Below are 18430 nucleotides of genomic sequence, written 5' to 3' on the forward strand. Positions count from 1 at the left end.
CAATAATATTAGATATGGCATTGTATTGGCACCCCAGTACCTCTATATTTTGATTAAAACTTATTGAGTGACCCAAAAGTAAAGCTTAAGATTCGCATATGCTCATATATTCGTGTTAAAAGGGATGTTTTGTAAAACATTAGAGTCTACTCACTCACTCAACAATGCTAATTTATATATTTTTTAAATTACATTCAAAACTCTTCTACAAGTTATTGGTAGATATGGGCAATGGATTTTATCAACCAGTAAAGAGAAGCTATGAAGATGAGTTCAGTACACTTTGAGCAGGGGCAATTTTTTGCTAAAAGCACCTGTGGTCCAAACGCCTTGCCCGTGGGTAGGCAAACTAAGGCCTGGGGGCTGGATCCGGCCCAAACGCCGTCTAAATCTGGCCTGTGGACGGTCTGGGAATCAGCATGTTTTTACATGAGTAGAATGTGTCCTTTTATTTAAAATGCATCTCTGGGTTATTTGTAGGGCATAGGAATTCGTGCTTTTTTCTTTTCTTTTCCAAAATATAGTCTGGCCCCCCACAAGGTCTGAGGGACAGTGGACCGGTCCCCTGCTGAAAAAGTTTGCTGACCCCTGGTCTTGCCAATGGTTTTCCAACACTTTCAAAGTGCTCAAGTTAACTTCCTCAGATCTCAAGACTGAGAATGTGTCAAGAGAACAGTAGCTGCTAAGGCCATTAACAACCCACATCTCCACAGGAATCCGTTACTTCTAATTTTGACTGGTGTGCAAAGAGACTGGGACCTGAACTCCCTAATACCTCAAGTAGCACAGGTGTTCTCTGCTTAGAACAGCTGGCACCTGCTAATTAAAAGAAAAACTCAATACACCAGTTTTGCCTTATTTTTGAACAAATTTAAATAACATCTTTTGCAAGGCCACAACTATTGTTAATTCAGTATGGAAGATTCTTTTTCTCCCCTTTCCCAACTATAAACAGTTTGAAGATAGTGGGGTGATTAGAACATTGAGAATTTTTTTAAATAACGAAAGCAACAATGCACTAAAAACCGGGCTTGAATTTGGAAAACATTTGATGGGCATCTGCTTTCTCCACTGATAAGATCAGCACAAGGAGCATTCATGCATTTATTTCATTTCTTTTTTTTTCCTTTTGAGTTTTCCTTTATGCAACAATGCCCAATACACCCAATAGTTACCTCACCTTCATCATCGGCACAATAAACATTTTATCTGTCCAGTGGATGGTCTGGCTGCATTTTACAGTCCGCCTGTCTTCCCATTTCTATACAGCCCTTCCAATTTTATCCAACAGAATAGAACAGAACAGAATGAAACAGCACTGTGAGTGCCTTCCATAGTATTAGTAAAATTCTTCACTTTCTTTAAAAGAAGATGGAAACCGTAATAACTTGCATGTGACATCACTCTAATTGGTATGTCATAGATACTTAAGGCAATTCAGGGAAGTTTTTAATCTGTGATATTTTACTGTATTTTTGGAAGCCGCCCAGAGTGGCTGGGGAAACCCAGCCAGATGGGCGGGGTACAAATAATAAATTATTATTATTATATAATTCATACAGATCAAGCAACTGAGTTGCCATCAATGAGCTTTGTGCCCATTCCCGACTAGACAAATTGTACCACTCTGGCTAAAGTCAAAAAATCAGTGGATCTGCTGCAGTATCAAGCTTCAGTGGCACTACCACAGAAATGGCTTGCTTGTTTTTTTCTGGTTCTGACTCACACCATCGCAGATATCAAAAACCAGTATGATACAGTATCTAGAGTTATCTGCAAAATTGACAGTGGTTTTAAAAAATACTTGACCGTCACATATAGTGTCGTGGGATGTTTTTTTAGATGTACATGTAATATAGTTATATTCATTGATAAATATATAAAATGTGAATGCCATACATTCACGTAAGAGAGCTGGAACTGGCTATTTCCTCTAAATGGGTATTACACATGATGGCAAACTTGGGTAACATGTGAGGGCCTAATGCAAATGCAGGACTCCCAAGTGCATTACCTTATGATGCTAATGTAGGAGCATTTGCCAGATGGAATCCAGAATGGCGTGGTATAGTGTTTACTTTATCAAATTCCCATTCAGCTTCATGATGACAGGATGACCTTGGTCCACTCCCTCACCCTATTCTACCTCACAGGTTCATTTAAGGATAAGGTGGAAAGGGAGAGAACTGTATACTTCCTTGAGTTCCTTGGAAGAAATGTTATATGGAGTCAGATCACTGATCCATCTACATCAGTATTGCCTACACTGACTGGCAGTGGCTCTCTGGGGGTTTCAGGCAGGGAGCCTTTCTCAGCCCTACCTGGAGATGCAGAGGATTGAACCTGGAACCTTCTGCATGCAAATCAGATCACTGAGGTATGTTCAACAGATAAAATGTTCAAAACCTTTTATTTCATTACATTTTAAGCAAATAATCTTAATTGAAATAAAGTTACCTTAAAAGTATTGTCTTAAATAAAATAAAGCAGTCTAAGACTTAATGTATTCCTTTCTGCCTTGTGAAGCCTTTGATTTTATTCAGTAGATTACAAAGATTCTGATCTTTGTGAACTCTTTATTTTCCATCAAGAATGCACGAGGGGTGGGGGAATCAGAACGTCTCTTGTTCCACGGTTACATCTGAGAAAGGACTTCCGAGTCCTTTATGTCTGCCATGAACTTGATCTTTCAGCTGCAGTGAAAATTTTCTTAAAGCTATAATTTTAAAGTTAAATGATGAGAGGTTTCATTTGCTTTCCAAGCAGAGAGAAAAGCTTTTTCAAATAAGACTCCTACTGCCTTGACCTTGGTCTATGACTTAAAGAGTTCACCACATGCAATAATTTACCTTGCCCCATGGGACTCTCCAAGATTTCGTTTCTGAAAAGGCTTTAGATTTGGAGGCATCACTAGATCTAAAAATATAATATTCTTTACACTAAGTAACACCTTTTGTGCGTTGAATACAAATTAAAATGAAGGAATTTAGTACAGATTTAAATGCGTAACACCAAATCATGAGAGCCATAAATAGGAGTCCTTTAAAGATTTTTAGTAAAGACAGAACATACCTTTAGCATAGAACCACCCAGAAATGATTGGAAAGTAATCCCCTCACCAAAGATGATGAGGGGTGAAAACTAGACATGGAGGAAGCCAATCCCTCACCTGGGATCTATTCAGTGAGGAAAGGAGTTTTAAGGACATGTGGCACAGTCCAATCCCCTTCCCCTACCACCACTTCAAACCTACAGATTCCCTTTAGATCCAAAAGGCTGTGTGCCCATGCCTGTCCGGTGGTCTCTGCTGCCAGGCTCCCTACCCGACTTGAGGAGGGGAAGGTAAGTAGGATATTCCTTTAAGGACAGAGGGGCTTCTCTCCTCCTCTCCCTTCAGCCTTGTACTGCAGGGAATAATCACTCTATAATGACACTTGATTTGGTCAGAATAGGCCTAACCATCCTGGCTCTGATGCAACTGCAAAAGAGCTACGGTCACAAAGAGATAGGCATTTTGAAAGTTTAAAGGGCATGTATCCCCAAGGTTTCAAAATATTCACCAAAAGTTACACCTCTGCATTTGAAGGTATTGTTATTTGATGGGATCTCAAGTGGTATTTTCATGATCTGTCAGTCAACCTTAAGGAAAGAAAACTTTTGCACAAAAGCATTTTTTTAAAAAAGCAATTAATAAAACAAAACTGTAATCAACTCACCTCATTTCCACCAACAGCTTTGGTTAAAATCACTGCTGAAGACACAGGAGGTGGCATGCAGCCTACTGTCTGCAAACTAAGGGGCAGAAAACATACACAGATACAAATGTAATATTCATTGAGATCAATCACAAAACAACCCATAAAGGAGAATGGGCAAAATTACACACTACATTCAGAAGCCACGAATACCAATATTCTTTGTTTTGTGACTAGAATACAAAAACAGGATAGCTTTCTTAACTGAGATAGTATGATAGCTCAGCTGGTAGAGCATGAGACTCTTGATTTCAGGGTTGTAGTTTTAAGCCCCACATTGGACAAAAGATTCCTGCACTGCAGGGGGTTGGACGAGATGACCGCCATGGTCCTGTCCAACTTCACAATTCTGTGATAAAATAGTTGAATCCACAAAGGCTACCCCATTCACAAGCGTGCAAGTATCTGTATGCTACATGCCCCATGAAAATAAATGGAGTAGCTCAAACTGTAATGCACAAGTAGATCTGGACTGGGATAATGGGCAACTCATACAAGCTGTTTCTGTATCTGCCCAAGAAGCTAAATATTCCCTTTAAGGAAGACAACATGGTCTTCTGATAAATCCATTTGCAGTCTACTGCTCATTCCTTTTCAGATGTATACAGATACATGAGCAGCTTGCAGAAGTCATTCTACACAAAACGGGATAAGAAGCTTTGTTATAAAGCTTTGTTTTTCCTCTGTAAATCGGAGTGTTATGATATTCAGTGCAGGGCTCTTGAGGCATAAGCTACAATTCCCTAAACACTTTAACTGTTCAAACTTTATTCATGTTAATGGAGTGTGTGGCAGTAGATTGCTCTGAGGCATGACCTACCAATCTATTAAATTCAAAAAATGTTCCAAGATCCCTCATCAGTTATGGAAAATAATCCATGGAGTGGCGGCTGTAGGATGCTTGTCCTTGTAAATTTTGGCTGGGTCAGGCCTCAGTTCATTCCTAGGTAAACATACTGTCTCTGCTTTGTTTTGTTGCTTTTATTTATTCAGAGTCTAAAATATCTGGGCACTTGGCAATAATTTTTTTAATACAAAATAAAAATAAAAATCCCTGCTTGCAATCTATTAGACACGACAGGAAAGGAGATAGAAAACTGTTATTAAAAACTGAAGCCAAGGAATATACTGTACACTGAAAATTGAAATCCAACTTCCCAGATGCTTTGAACTACACTAACATGCTAAAATCTCTTCCGCTCCTGAACTCAAAGTCTAAGATAACTTCTACCACAGGATGTACTCTTACATCCTGTGGCAGAAGTACCAGCCCCACCATTCACAGGAAAACAAGGAGGTGCTCACTGCACGCTGTGATTGTGCCATGCATGGTGAAATTCTAGCTTCCAGGTGTAGTCAATACATTTAATTTCCAAGCATTTATGTTTGTTCTTTTAAAAAGCATTTTTCTACCCCTTCCAGATTATAGAGAGAAATCTTAGTGCAATGTCCTTCAACTTGGGCCCTTAGATGCTGTAGGACTACAACTCCCATCTTTCCAGGCCAGCTGATGGATGATGGGAATTGTAGTCCAATGACTTCTGGGGAACCAAGATTGAAGAATACTGTCTTAATGTGAATAATGTTTGGTAAATTTGTACAGATAGGAGTAACCTAGGAAGGTTGCAAGCCCTGAGAATGAAAGAGCTGAGTAGCTTTCAGGAACTTCTGCCTTTACATTATAAGTGGTTGTTTCTGCTGGGGATATGGTAATACATGCATTAATTTGAGAAGCTTCCTGAGAGGATGTGCATATAAAGCTTACTTTGAACCTACTAAGGTTCACTCCCAGAATCTGCTTTCAATATCAAGATTCAGCTCCAGAAACAAGAGGACCCCGGAACACATGCGGAGTACAATTTTCATTATTACATACCCCACCCCCATCCATCATATATCTGGAATTGGAGAAAGTATTCTCTGCTTCAGAGGATGTGGTTTGCAAGCAGGCTTAGCAACAGTGGTGAGAGAAATCTGAAGTGGTCTTAGGGGAGGACCCCTGGTTCGGTGGACGAACATATGTTTTGCCTCCAGGTGCCAGGTTCAATCCTGGAACAAGCAACAGGCCACCAAGTTAAGAGTAGACAATACTGGATGAAATTGACATTAGACTGACCTAGTATAAGGCAGTTTCATGTGTTCTATCCTCTCTTTGCCCTCTACCCACAAAAAAGGAGACAGAAACATGATCTACCTCAAAGTCAGAAAGTGCTAAAGAATCATAAAGTTGAAAGGAATCTCAAAAGCTATCTGGTCCAGCTCCCTGCTGATGACCCCATGTAAATCTCAAGTACAATTGCTCTCACTATAACATTGCCAGAAGAGAAATAATAACCAGAACACAGTGAAAGGACAGAGGAATTGCATCACAAGATCTTCCCTTATGGAGAAGCGCTGTTCATTATGATCACAATCTTGGTATTAATGAACCCTAGTTAGGACAAGAGTCTCAAAGACGACCATGACAATATATTGTATGAGTTAACAAAACATATCCTATGCGGCAAAGATGAGACCAAGAAATAAAAAGGAGGCAGCGATATTATACCAGAAGTAAACAATAAAATGTTCTTATACAGTATTTAGCAGCCCAATAATATACAATGTAGACTGACAGCCTGTGAGTGACATGTAAGTAATTGCCCTAAAGAGAGATATTTGCTGTAATATTTTCTACATACTGGAGTTAAAGTTGAGGGAGTGGCACACAGTTTTGCACTTTAAAAAACCTTCTAAATAGCATTACATTTGTTTTGCAACTGTTTTGCCTTGAATTTCTAACAGCTTACCTGCAATTCAACACTTCACTCACGGAGAGTAAAATAAAAATTGTCCTGTTCCTAAATATTTGGGTCTTATCTTTGTGAATAGTTACACACCAGCGTTTACATTTGTACAGGTGTCTCCCCACTTGTGCGGGAATTATGTTCCAAGCCCCTGCAGGCATAAGCTAAAATCGCCTAAGTGGGAACACCCTCTAAAAAGTCTCTAAACACCCATTTTTTTCCTGCTCTCCAGCTCCCTCTTTTCAGGTTCTCTCTCCACACAACTCTCTCTTCAACTAGAGTTGAAGCTCTGGAGCCAGCTGAAGGCTATGCAGAAAAGCAGCTGGGGTTGTGGGGCTGCACATGTCAGCTACTAGGCAGGGAGCCTGAGGAGCCTTAACAAAGCCCTGCTGCGCCTCCGGTCTCTTTGGGGCTTCCTCCGCCCTCAATGAAGTCCTCTTTGGGATCAAACCGATTTTTAATCATTTTCCATTTCCACTGCTTGTACGCATGACTGGTGCAGTCACTGGTGTGTGGTTTTTATGGTGGATTTTGAGTATCTTTCAGTTTGTATTCTGATTTTCCTTTTATTATCTACCATGAGCAATACGCAGATGGAACGGTAGCATACTGGCACATTAAATAAATAAATAAATAAATAAATAAATAAAGCGGCTATATTCCTCAGAGGCAAAAAAGAGTACTTCTAGAAAAGGATACAACTTGAACTGCTTTCATTACAGAATTTAGCTGAATATGCTGCAATATGGTGCTTGGTATTTTTTTCTGCACATTGACAGCCATATTCATACACTGCAATTTTCTATAGCTCTTGATCTCTGAAAGCATTTACAGATAAAATGGGGGAGGGGCATACTGCATTGAAAAACAATTACCAACATGGCAAAGGACTTTTCTTAGTCAGAATTTGAGAGAGTGAAAAAATAATTCAAGATGCTGGGAAGCTAATAGCTAAAGAGAGAGATCACCATGTAATCTTGCCGGCTCCACTCGCTTTTAGCCCTGGCAGTGCCTGCCATCAACTGTGACCCCTGATTGACTTTTCCCACGGGTCAACAGACCATCATAGAAAAAAGGTTCCTCACCCCTGCTGTGGAGAGTGAAGCTGCATATTCTGTTTCATACATACTCAAACAGTTAAGCTTCTATTCTACCACCAATTTCCCCCCATTTTTACTCCTAGTCCTTGAAACCTAAACTAGCAAATTCAATACAGAAGGCTTGTCAAGAAGAGGCATGATCTGCTGAGTAAGTCCCTACATATAAAATTAGCTGCCAAGTCTTTGGATACATGAGACCAAGATTTTGAAAGAGTAATGTTTTGCATACATATTTTTTTTCCAACAGCAAGTGTCAAAGCATGAACGTACGCAGAAAAATCACGTACACAGGAGGGAAAAATCAGCCCTAATGATACCGATAGCACATTTCTGGAAAAGCAGCCATAAATATTTCACCCTTTAGATGTTAAAACATACCCTTTTAAAAGCCATTCATTTATAGGTGTGATAGATAACAGCTGAAGAAATAGCCATATTGCTGTTGGGAAGAATACAAGTGTGAAGATCTGGACAAAAAGATGCAATTTCACATGCATCAAAGCACTTGTCAGCTCCTACAAAGCAACAAGAGAAGAAGAGGTTGCAGTTTTAACAGCTGAAGTCAGTTCTATTTTGTATTGCTTAAGTTGGTATCATTATTATATATGTCAGATACATATTGCTTCAAAAAGCCTATTCTCCAATTCCGTAAAAAAGGGTCTTTGCTTCACTGTCCTGATGCATGCAAATTTTAAATCACCCACTTTCAAAACTAAGCAGAAGCTAGATTAATAGTAAAATACACATCCAAATTAAAAATTATAACAACTGGACAGGTGACACCTGTACCTACAATGTTAAAAAATAATAGACTTTAGAGCAGTCTTCTAAAACTTTGGGTCCCCAGGTGTTTTGAGTCCAACTCCCATTATCCCTAGCCAGTATGGCCAACAGTCAGGTATGATGAGAATTACAGTACAACATCTGGTGACCCAGGGTTGGGGAAGGCTGCTTTAGAGCTTTACATAGCAGCAAGACTTCACCAAAGGTTAGCCCTGCCTCTACCCAGAAAAAGACTAGCTAGCATATATGTGCGTGTATATAAATGGCTAGTCCTAGTGCAACAATATTTTCAATATTTGTCAAGCTATGACCCTAAATAAACAATCCTGTTATCTAAAGCTATTCTAATTTCCCCCCCAAAAAATGACTTATCAAAAAGCCATCCAGTGTTATGTAAGGTGGCTCCAAGCCTACTTTACCACATAAATACTGCAGGCCTTGAATTCTGAGCCTCAGATTACACATGGAGAAATAATAAATTGGGAACAAATTTACAACAGCTGGAGATAAGTGGTGATATTAAACACATGTTTACAAAAGCTGCCCACACACCAAGGTCATGCCACAATGCATAATTAGGAGCGTGGGAAAAACAGGATGTCACTGCTCTGAAATATACCTAACTTCAATAGATCACATGGGCTGTTCAGCTGATGCTGGTTCAATGCCAATTTATTAGCCACATGCCCATACTAGCAGAATCAGCTCTGAAAAACCTGTGTTACCAAAATTAGAGTCACCTGATCACAATTTTCTGGGACCCAAGTTCCATTTGAATCAATAAAATGACTCCAAGTAAATACTTTGCAAATGACCCACTGTAGGACTGCAGATATAGACTCAACACAATCCACACAGATAATTTCCATGTTAAACTAATAGCAAAATATCAAGTTTAATACAGAAGCAATAAGGGACCTTGTGACAGTCATTTATGGGTACAGTGGTGCCCCGCAAGACGAATGCCTCGCAAGACGAAAAACTCGCTAGACGAATTTCCCTATGGGCTTGCTTCGCAAGACGAAACGTCTTGTGAGTTTGTTTCCTTTTTCTTAAAGCCGCTAAGCCGTTAATAGCCGCTAAGCCATTAATATCCGCTAAGCCGCTAATAGCCGTGCTTCGCAAGACGAAAAGACTCGCGGAACGGATTAATTTCGTCTTGCGAGGCACCACTGTACGGATGTGATCCATTACATCTTTTTCTCCCACTCTTGATGCATATAGTCTCCTAAAACTACAAGCACATATTGACTGCTGTTGGTACTATGCCATTAGCAGCCTGATGCTCCCCCATCAACAAAAAAAGTGAGAAAGATTAACATTCATTTGCAGTACCTCAGTTTTCAACGAGAGCCCACTGTTAAAGAATATAGCTGAAACAGCTATGTATGTGATGGTGATTTCTGGTTTCAGTGGTCCTGAAAATACAAATACAAAAAATAAACAAAAATAAACCAAGACAGCCAAGATTGATTTCCACATAAGACTTACAGGCCCCTCCACACACACACACATGATTATGTGGTTCCCACTGAAGACTATATGAGGTTAAAACCAAGCTTACTGGCTTCTTCTCTTCCCATAGCTAAGAGCAGAAGTGCAGAAGCAGCCCAGCTCTACCAGTATGCAGTCAATGCATTCAAGATCAATATGAAGGGTTATGATTCATATACAAAGGAGTGACAGAGACAAGGAAGTAATAAGATTTGGATATTGCAGAAACAAAAATCTAACAGACTTGTGATCTAAAGAATAAAAGCAAAGGCCTTCTTTAACATTAACCCCCCCCCGTAAAACCAGCTATGAAGAAAGGCCTAGCTTTTATAATTACTTCTTGTAAATTACTGTAAGTTAGATTCTGTGCTGTCCTAATGTGTATTTTCAATAGGGGAAAATAGGGGTTCATATCTGGACAAGCAGTTGAAATCCAGCTCCTATTGATTTTAATCTTTGCAGAGTAATCCAGCAAGTCCAAATCCAAAGTCAACAATTCAATATCAAATTCACACATAATGAATGGGGGATGGGAATCACTACAAAGATGATGGTAGTGGAATACTTGAGCTACATAGTGCCCTATAGTTTACAAGAGATGTACACAACATGGAATAGAAAGTGGGTGGGACGAGAAAGTAGTAAGGGGCTTCTCCATACTGACTAATTTCAGAGCAGTTTTAACACACAAGAGCTTGCAAACAGTGGGCTTATCCATTATCGCCCATTAATGATGTCACAAGCACTGTCCAATAGGCCCTCACACTATATGTGCAACAGCATTACGGGCAGTACTTTTAATTGCACAGTTTGGCTAACTGGCGAAAGAACTGCATTCTCTCAGCAACAAAAAATTGTTCTTTAGTTTTGAAGAAATGAGATAACCTAGACCTCTTTGTGGTTCCTTGAGAGATGTCTGGCTCACATAATAAATAAGCAGCATGTTTCAGTGCCAGGCAAAGACCTTTTTATTCTCACAGGTCTTTTAAATCTGATGCTTTTACCCTTGTTTCACACCTGGAATGTTTTTGTTGTGGCTTTGATTTTAGTTCAGTTTTATATTAATTGTTTTAATGCTACTTTTTAGAATTGTGTTTTGTATTTCATGGTTTTTATTATATGCTATGGGACGCGGGTGGTGCTGTGGGTAAAAGCCTCAGTGCCTAGGGCTTGCCGATCGAAAGGTCGGCGGTTCGAATCCCCGCGGCGGGGTGCACTCCCGTTGCTTGGTCCCAGCGCCTGCCAACCTAGCAGTTCGAAAGCACCTCCGGGTGCAAGTAGATAAATAGGGACCGCTTACTAGCGGGAAGGTAAACGGCGTTTCCGTGTGCAGCTCTGGCTCGCCAGAGCAGCGATGTCACGCTGGCCACGTGACCCGGAAGTGTCTCCGGACAGCGCTGGCCCCCGGCCTCTTGAGTGAGATGGGCGCACAACCCTAGAGTCTGTCAAGACTGGCCCGTACGGGCAGGGGTACCTTTACCTTTTATTATATGCTATATGTCATCCAGAGAACTTTAGATATTTGGCAACCAAAAATACAGTAAATATTGTGCATTTGTTATACTGTTAGCAGGAAAAACAGAAAAGCTATCGATGTTCACATCTGGCTGATACACTGAATAAATTCAAATAATGTTCCCTCCCCACACCTCCTTAAGGTATGTGGATAGTGTTCCTTTAGGAGTGTCATTAGTCAGCTTTAGGAAGTTTTCCATTGTTGTTTCTAGCAGCACTGGCAGAACTGAAAAAGGAAGGACTGCAGGGAAAGTAAAAATTTAGAGGTACTATCACTGTTTTGACACCATGGTAATTGCTCCAGCTGTACTGTTCCTGCTGGTTCGTATGGACTAGAAGTAACTGGCATGGGATGATCATTATGGAATGACTGGTGCACTTACTGGTAAATGGCTACTGTTCTAAGTCAGTGTTAATCACACTCAAAATGCTATGCCTCAAAGCATCCTTAGCAGGGCTGTAATGCTGGTACAATCAGTTGTAAAAACCAATTAAAAAGTGTTTCAACTACATAATTGTTTCATGAACTATTTTTATGTAAGCTGCTTAGAGACTATTTATGAAGTGGTATATAAATCTTGCTAAATGAAATAAATTTAAAAGTCCCAATTAATTGGCTAGCACTTTTTTAAAAAGCTTATCGTTAATACAATTATACAAATTGTAGGTAGCAAACGCTATCTTAGAAGAGGCTTTCTTCTTTCTCAGATACATCACACATGCACATCAACTCGAGAAAAGAAATATGTGTCTTGGTTTATAACTACTGTTTTTATGTATATGCCAATTGTTTCACATTTAATCAAACAATCAACACAATCAATTTCTCTAACTGGGCAACAGAATGAATCCTTAGTTGACACTATTTTTGTAGACTTTTTTAAAATGTAAAGTTTGTATTCTATGTTGAGATTCCTGCTTTGCAAGGGGCTGGGCTAGATAACCCTTGGGGGATCCCATCCAACTCTACAGTTCTGTGATTCTGTTATTTATCCTGAACACCAGGCAAAAGATCCTCACATTTCACTGAACTGACATACAGGCAAATGTGGAGGTATCAACACTTTATGTCTTCCATAAAATGCATCAGAACCTCCTGGGAACCAGTGTTTTCTCAATGGAGCAAAGCAATTCTTCATTACCAAAACAATGAAACACAACATGCTACCTACCACAGAACAGATTACTAGCCATTATTAAGCCAGATTTCTGACCCAGGGTTAATTACAACATTTCTAAATTCAGGTGCAAAATATATGAAGTCATGGAACTGAAGATTAAGAACCCAAGAACTTCATGTCCAGGTTCCAGCTTTCCACTGGGCAGTATAAGCCAACCTGGCAGAAAACTAGATTGGAAAGTGTGCTCTTAACCTGCAGTCAGATATAGGGAAAGAAGTGGTCTCCTGGACATAAAAGTTCCTTGATAAATGAAGAGTGATTAAATGCAACACTCAATACATTTGTAAACAATTGCTGGCCAAAAACCTCGAAAGAATAACTGCCTAAGACTAGTTAGCCCGGCTACTGAAAGGCTGTCAAGCTTACAGATGGCAGAAGACCAGTGATATATGACCGATGCAACTGCAAGAGCCAAGTCTGGATCACCACAGATAAAATAAAAAGTCACTGAACTGAGTGGGAATTACATCAGTAAATGTGCTCAGATGCACTGAAGAGGAAAAGGTATGTGACAAAATGCCCCACTGTCCAGTTTAAAATTACCACTTTAACAGATAATCCTCTGTAAACACTGGAGCACTCCCACAGCAAAATCTGCAGAATTAAACTCATAGCATTATTTAAAATATATTTTTGTTAAGCTCAACACAAAAGTTAGCAGCCCTTCCTACCAAGCCATGTGCTATGAGACAATAAATATTTTCTGGGATATCTAAACACTGGCCACAATTTTATTTTTATTTAGAAGATAAATAGAACAAAAAAAGCTAAACTAAGTGGTTGAATCTGCAGGCCAAGCAAGTTATAAATTTTATATAAGTTTAGCTAAAAGAGCCATTTGCCTTGCATCAATTTCAAAGCTTTTTTGTTTCCTGCCATTTTCAAAACATGACAGCAATGTCCTATGCATGCTTACCTGGAAGCAGGATAGGTGACCAGATGAAAAAGATAAAACAGGTATCCTACAATTTTAACAAAAATCTGTGAAGATATTTCAGCAAGTGTAGCTTTGTCAGAGCTCCATCCACTTCTTACATCTTGCCACTCCATTAGGGACAAAATGAGTAGGACTTACTTTCATATATACATGCATAAGATAATAGGGAGGGGGAATTCTATGGAAATTAAGCTAATGTGCATAAGAAAAATGTCAGCTTGCATCCCGAGGGAGGTGATCTAATTTAGCAAGTTTATTTTACTTGCATTTAGTAAAGAAAACTTTGAAACTGCCTAGTTTGCCTTAACTGTATTTGCAATTGGGCACCCCTTCATTTTTTCTAATGAACTCCTGAAACAGAACATTTTATGCTGATAAAAATTAAGCATTTGGAAATTTTCCACCCCACATCACTGGCACACACTAATTGAGAGGATATGGCATTAAGTACTCACCAGTACATTTTAAAATAAAAAGGAAGATGTTCCTACTCATATTTTCGACTCAGTGCTCAATATTTCATTTTGACACTTGAACAAGAACAGCTTGTACATTTATGGTATGTCAAAGGCTATTTAGCAAATCCACAAACTGAGTCTTAATATTCAAGCTTCTTTCTTTGTGCAACAGACACAGACAGTATTACTGAGTCACAGGCAGTCTATGTGCTTTATTCACAACAGTTTTTGGTGGTGTGTGCAGGACTTATCTGCTTTTAAAAGGGCCCAACGGTAATGAAGTTTGCTCTTTCCCATAATTTGAAGAAAACAAAACTAACACAACTGCTTTATAAGCTCGTTCTTGCACTAGGGGAATGGCTATACATAATTCATGCATTCCAAGTAATTCTCTCCGGAAGAGGAGGAGTAATTATCCCAGATTCAACAGAAGTAATTTTCCCAGGTGAAATGGATATAGTACGTGGAAGTAAGGAAGATGCTCCCTGTTAACAAGTGTATTTGTTTAAGTTCATTGTTAACTCAGTCCTCACGGATGTGAAAAACTACCTCCTCCGGATTATGTTTTACCAACTATTACTGTGAAAATTATTGACGCACACACACATTTCTGAAGGTGGGAGCATACAAGGATTACATCAAACCCAATCATTTCCTAATCTGGGAATGACTTCCCCCTCTCCATGTTCATTTACATAGCCTAATAGCAGAACAAGAGTTTCCAGCTAGTCAATGTACTTTTAAGTTTCTACACTGGCTGGGAAACAATAAAGGCGATTTGGGGAGTGAGGGAGTTAAATATCTGTCCGCCTTTTTTTGCAACTGCTTGGTGTTTGCAGTTATCAAATTTATTATCATTTTTTTAAAGGAGTCAATGTTATCTTGTTGCTGGGACTTAAGTTTGCTCAACTCGCCCCAGAGCTCAGCCCCTCCTGCTTGCTGGGTGTCACCACGCGGAAGTTGGGTCGTCTCGCTCGCTCCGAGTGTGCAACGTGTCAAAGCAGCTCCTCTGCCGAAGAGTTTTGGAGCGCTAGGGAAGCTATACTGAACCTCAGAATGGCTGCAGCGGCCAAAAGAAAGAAGGGATCGGATAGCAAACCCCAAGCAGCGTGCAGATATTCGGGCCGTGGGCTTCCTCCAGTTCTGCTACGGTGTGGAGAGCGCAACATTTTGCAATGGACTCCATATACCCACAACACCCGACTTTTTAATATATATTTAAAAATCCCAATTTCCTCTGTGTTTGCAAACAAACGAGTTGGGCATGTGTGGGGGGGGGGGCGGAATCCAGGCAGGGCTGACACGCATTTCATGAGGCAACGGTATGCCCACGGCCAGACTTACCCCCTTTCACCCCAAAGGCCGGCTCCAGCTTGGCCACCGTGATGACCAGGACTATTCCGAGAATGAACCAGTCTTTCCTCAGCCTGTCCAAAAAGCCCATGGTGGCGGCGGCGTGGCCGCGATACTCCCGCGGCTGCAGGCAGCTAGGAAAGGGAGGGGAGGAGGAAGGCGGGGAGTTGGTCAAGACTTCCCTTTGGCCCCTCCTGCAGAAGGGCTGTGCAGCGTGGAAGCAGCAGCAGCGGGGCTACTTAGAAGCTGCTCCCGCCGCCGCCGCCGCCGCCGGTAGTAGGAACAGTATCCAGTGACAGGAAAAGTCTCCCTGAAAGCCGCCATCACTACCACGCGCCTACTAATAGACTCGCACGCCATGTCTGGAAGCCGGCAAGCGACGAGGTGCGGCGGCGGCTGAGGCTGGACGAAGGCAGAGAGAGGCCGGCTCCCGAGAAACGCGAAGCTCTTCAGCAGTAGTAGCAGCCGCCGCCACCGCGTCGCCGGCATATTGCGCGAAAGAGCCCGTCAGTCACACGGGAGAAAAAAGCCCGCGTCCTCTTTCCTTCACAGCGGGGAAGGCGCGCGCGAGAGAAACTCCCGGCAGCCCCTTCGCCCGCCAGCGGCACGCGGGACAGCGAGGCCCCGCGTCTACTCGTGGGGGAGGGGGAAAGGCAACGGTAACCTCGCGAGCGGCGGTTGGTGCGGGGCTGCGCGCTTCTTCGAGACTTTACGCCCGTTCGCCGACGCGACGCGCTTGACGTGGAGAGGGCGGGGCGGAGCTTTCAGTTTCCTGGAGTGGGACGCGTTTCCCGGGAGTTGGGCTCGTGGCGAAGAGAGAGGCAGGATTGGCTGGCCGGGTTGTGCGGGGCGGGGCCTGCTTCTCGGGCACCTGAAGGTGCAAAGCGCGCCGCTATTGAGGGTTTCCATATTTTAAAGCCAGGTGGCCGCCGCTTCGGCTATGAAAGTTCTAAGGACGTGGGGAAGTGATGGCTGATCTGGACGGGCTGCTAGCGTTGGTGCAAACGGAATCCCCGGTCTGGACCCCTTGCGGAGTAGAAGCGCGTCTGCTCCCCACCACAAGAATGCATTTGGAAGCTTTACAGAGGAACGGTCTTGAAATGGTTGCAGATAAACGTTGCAAAATAACACATTGCTGTTAAACAGCAAGCAATGCGGCCCCCTCAAATGGGGGTGCGGGACGTGTGTGTTGAGATTCCTGCACTGCAAGGGGTTGGGCTAGGTCAGGGGTCTGCAACCTTTAAGACAAAAAGAGCCACTTGGACCCGTTTCCGAAGAAAAAACAACAACTGGGAGCCGCAAAACCATTGCGACATTTAAAACAAATATAACACTGCATACATTGTTTCTTAGCCCAATGTCATCCTCGTCATTATAAAAATAACTTTTTTGACACTTTTTAATTATTTTTTGTTTGACCCCTCAGAATTACTCCTCCTCATAGAAATAAACGTTATATTAACAAGTTACCTTTTTTTGAGTGTGTGTTCTTCACTCCCCTTCAAAACAGTAGCTGCAAATTGCAAAGCAATAGCAGCAAATCAGCCAGCAACAAAGACATGCTATATATGCTGTAAACAAGGTACAAAAACTAATAAGATCCACAACCATTCATAAACATATGTGTTTACATAGAGAGAGCAAAACAAAAACAAAAAAACACAAAAAGTAGCATAAAATATCATGTGCCTACAACAGTCACATTTGTTATGGTTTGAATGCTTGGTGCCCTGATACATAATTTTAAAATTAAATAATTGAGATTACAAAGTAGAAAATTAAAAGTTGTATTTCTTGCTTCCAGGGTATTCTGTGGAGCAGGTATTTTAAAATTTATTTTAAAGACCTATACCCCCATCTTTTGAAGAAGGTAAACTCTAAGATGGCTTGTATTTCTTTACCAATCTAGCTTCTCCAAACATAGGTCTCTGCCCCGTTGTTTTCCCATTTCAATCTTCCTAAAAGCATTTCTGTCTCAAGCAATCATCCTGTCACAGATATAAACTATTTAAACTGATTCCCCCCACCTTTCAGGCCACAAAGGTGGAAAAGGTGTTGGCGTATCAGGAGCTGGGGGGGGGGGGGAGCCACCAAGTGTGACTGAATGTGTCGAAGAACGCTAAGAGCAAAGTCCTCTTGAATCCCGGAAGCCCTCTGCCTGACGTCACAGGGTATTAACATGCCCTTACCCTCTTAATGATGTCACCATTAATGGTTATTACAGCAGCAATAATTGACTTCAAACGTCGCTTGTCCGATTGCCTGTGCGGGCAGGAGCCATTTTGAGCAGTGGGGGGAAAGCCGAAGCGAGCCAAAACTTGGGAGCCGGCCGGCTTCCTTATCAGCCGCGAACACAAACGGCGCGCGGTGCAAGGTCCGCAGCAGTAGTAGGTCACGAGGAAGGTGCTTCCCCGCGAAAACGCAGACCCGGGTGCCGCGTGAAGGGGGACCCCGCTCCCCACCAGTCCCAGCCAGCGGGGCCGGGGGGAGCTGCTGCTGCTGGGAGCCCCCACAACCCCCGAAAGAGGACTCGCTCCAGAGATCCTGGCGGCTCCCAACCCGGGGTCGCTTCGCCGCGCGGGGCAACAATGAGTGAAAGGCGGCGCACTAAAAACAATGGCTCGCGGGGAAGGCGGGCGCGCGCCGCTCGGCCCTTGGGGAGCCTTCCTGCTGCCGCTGCCCTGCGCCCAACTCGCGAGGAGAGTGGCGCTGCCTTCTGCTCTCCGCCGCCGCCTCACAGATGACAGCGACTGCACGGGAACAAAGGAAAATGCGCCTCCTCCCCTCGCCTCCACCCCGGAGCCGCGGCAAAGGCGTTAAAGAGCCGCATGCGGCTCCGGAGCCGCAGGTTGCCGACCCCTGGGCTAGGTGGACCCCTTCCGACTCAACAATGTGGATCCTGCCATCTGAGGCAGTCGCCTTACCTGCAGCCAACTGAGTGGGACTTCAGAATTAACAGTCTTAGGATTAATAGAGAAGGTGATCTACTGTAATGGGGAAACAGAAGTGTGACAAAGGAGCAGTGCTCAAATCTTAATCGTGGGTGTAAGCATATATATAAAAAAGGA

The 18430-nt window shown here is 42.2% G+C and overlaps 1 protein-coding gene across 9 annotated transcripts in view; it reads right to left on the reverse strand.

The window, feature by feature from the left end:
* The window catches only part of SLC10A7 (solute carrier family 10 member 7), a 121742-nt gene extending 105753 nt beyond the window's left edge, over positions 1-15989 (reverse strand). For 5 of the 9 annotated variants that reach the window (XM_083520119.1, XM_083520118.1, XM_083520125.1 and 2 more), the window contains exons 1-4: positions 15354-15792; positions 9760-9842; positions 8020-8156; positions 3717-3792 (exon numbers count right to left, since the gene is read on the reverse strand). In XM_083520119.1, coding sequence (XP_083376245.1) covers positions 3717-3792; positions 8020-8156; positions 9760-9842; positions 15354-15453 — 396 coding nt within the window. In that variant the 5' untranslated portion in view covers positions 15454-15792. The other 4 variants (XM_083520121.1, XM_083520122.1, XM_083520120.1 and 1 more) reach the window with 4 other exon arrangements.
* Between the last annotated feature and the right edge of the window lie 2441 nt (positions 15990-18430).

The sequence above is a fragment of the Podarcis liolepis genome (assembly GCF_965112155.1).
Source record: "Podarcis liolepis genome assembly, chromosome: 9".
Classification (NCBI taxonomy): Eukaryota; Metazoa; Chordata; class Lepidosauria; order Squamata; family Lacertidae; genus Podarcis; species Podarcis liolepis.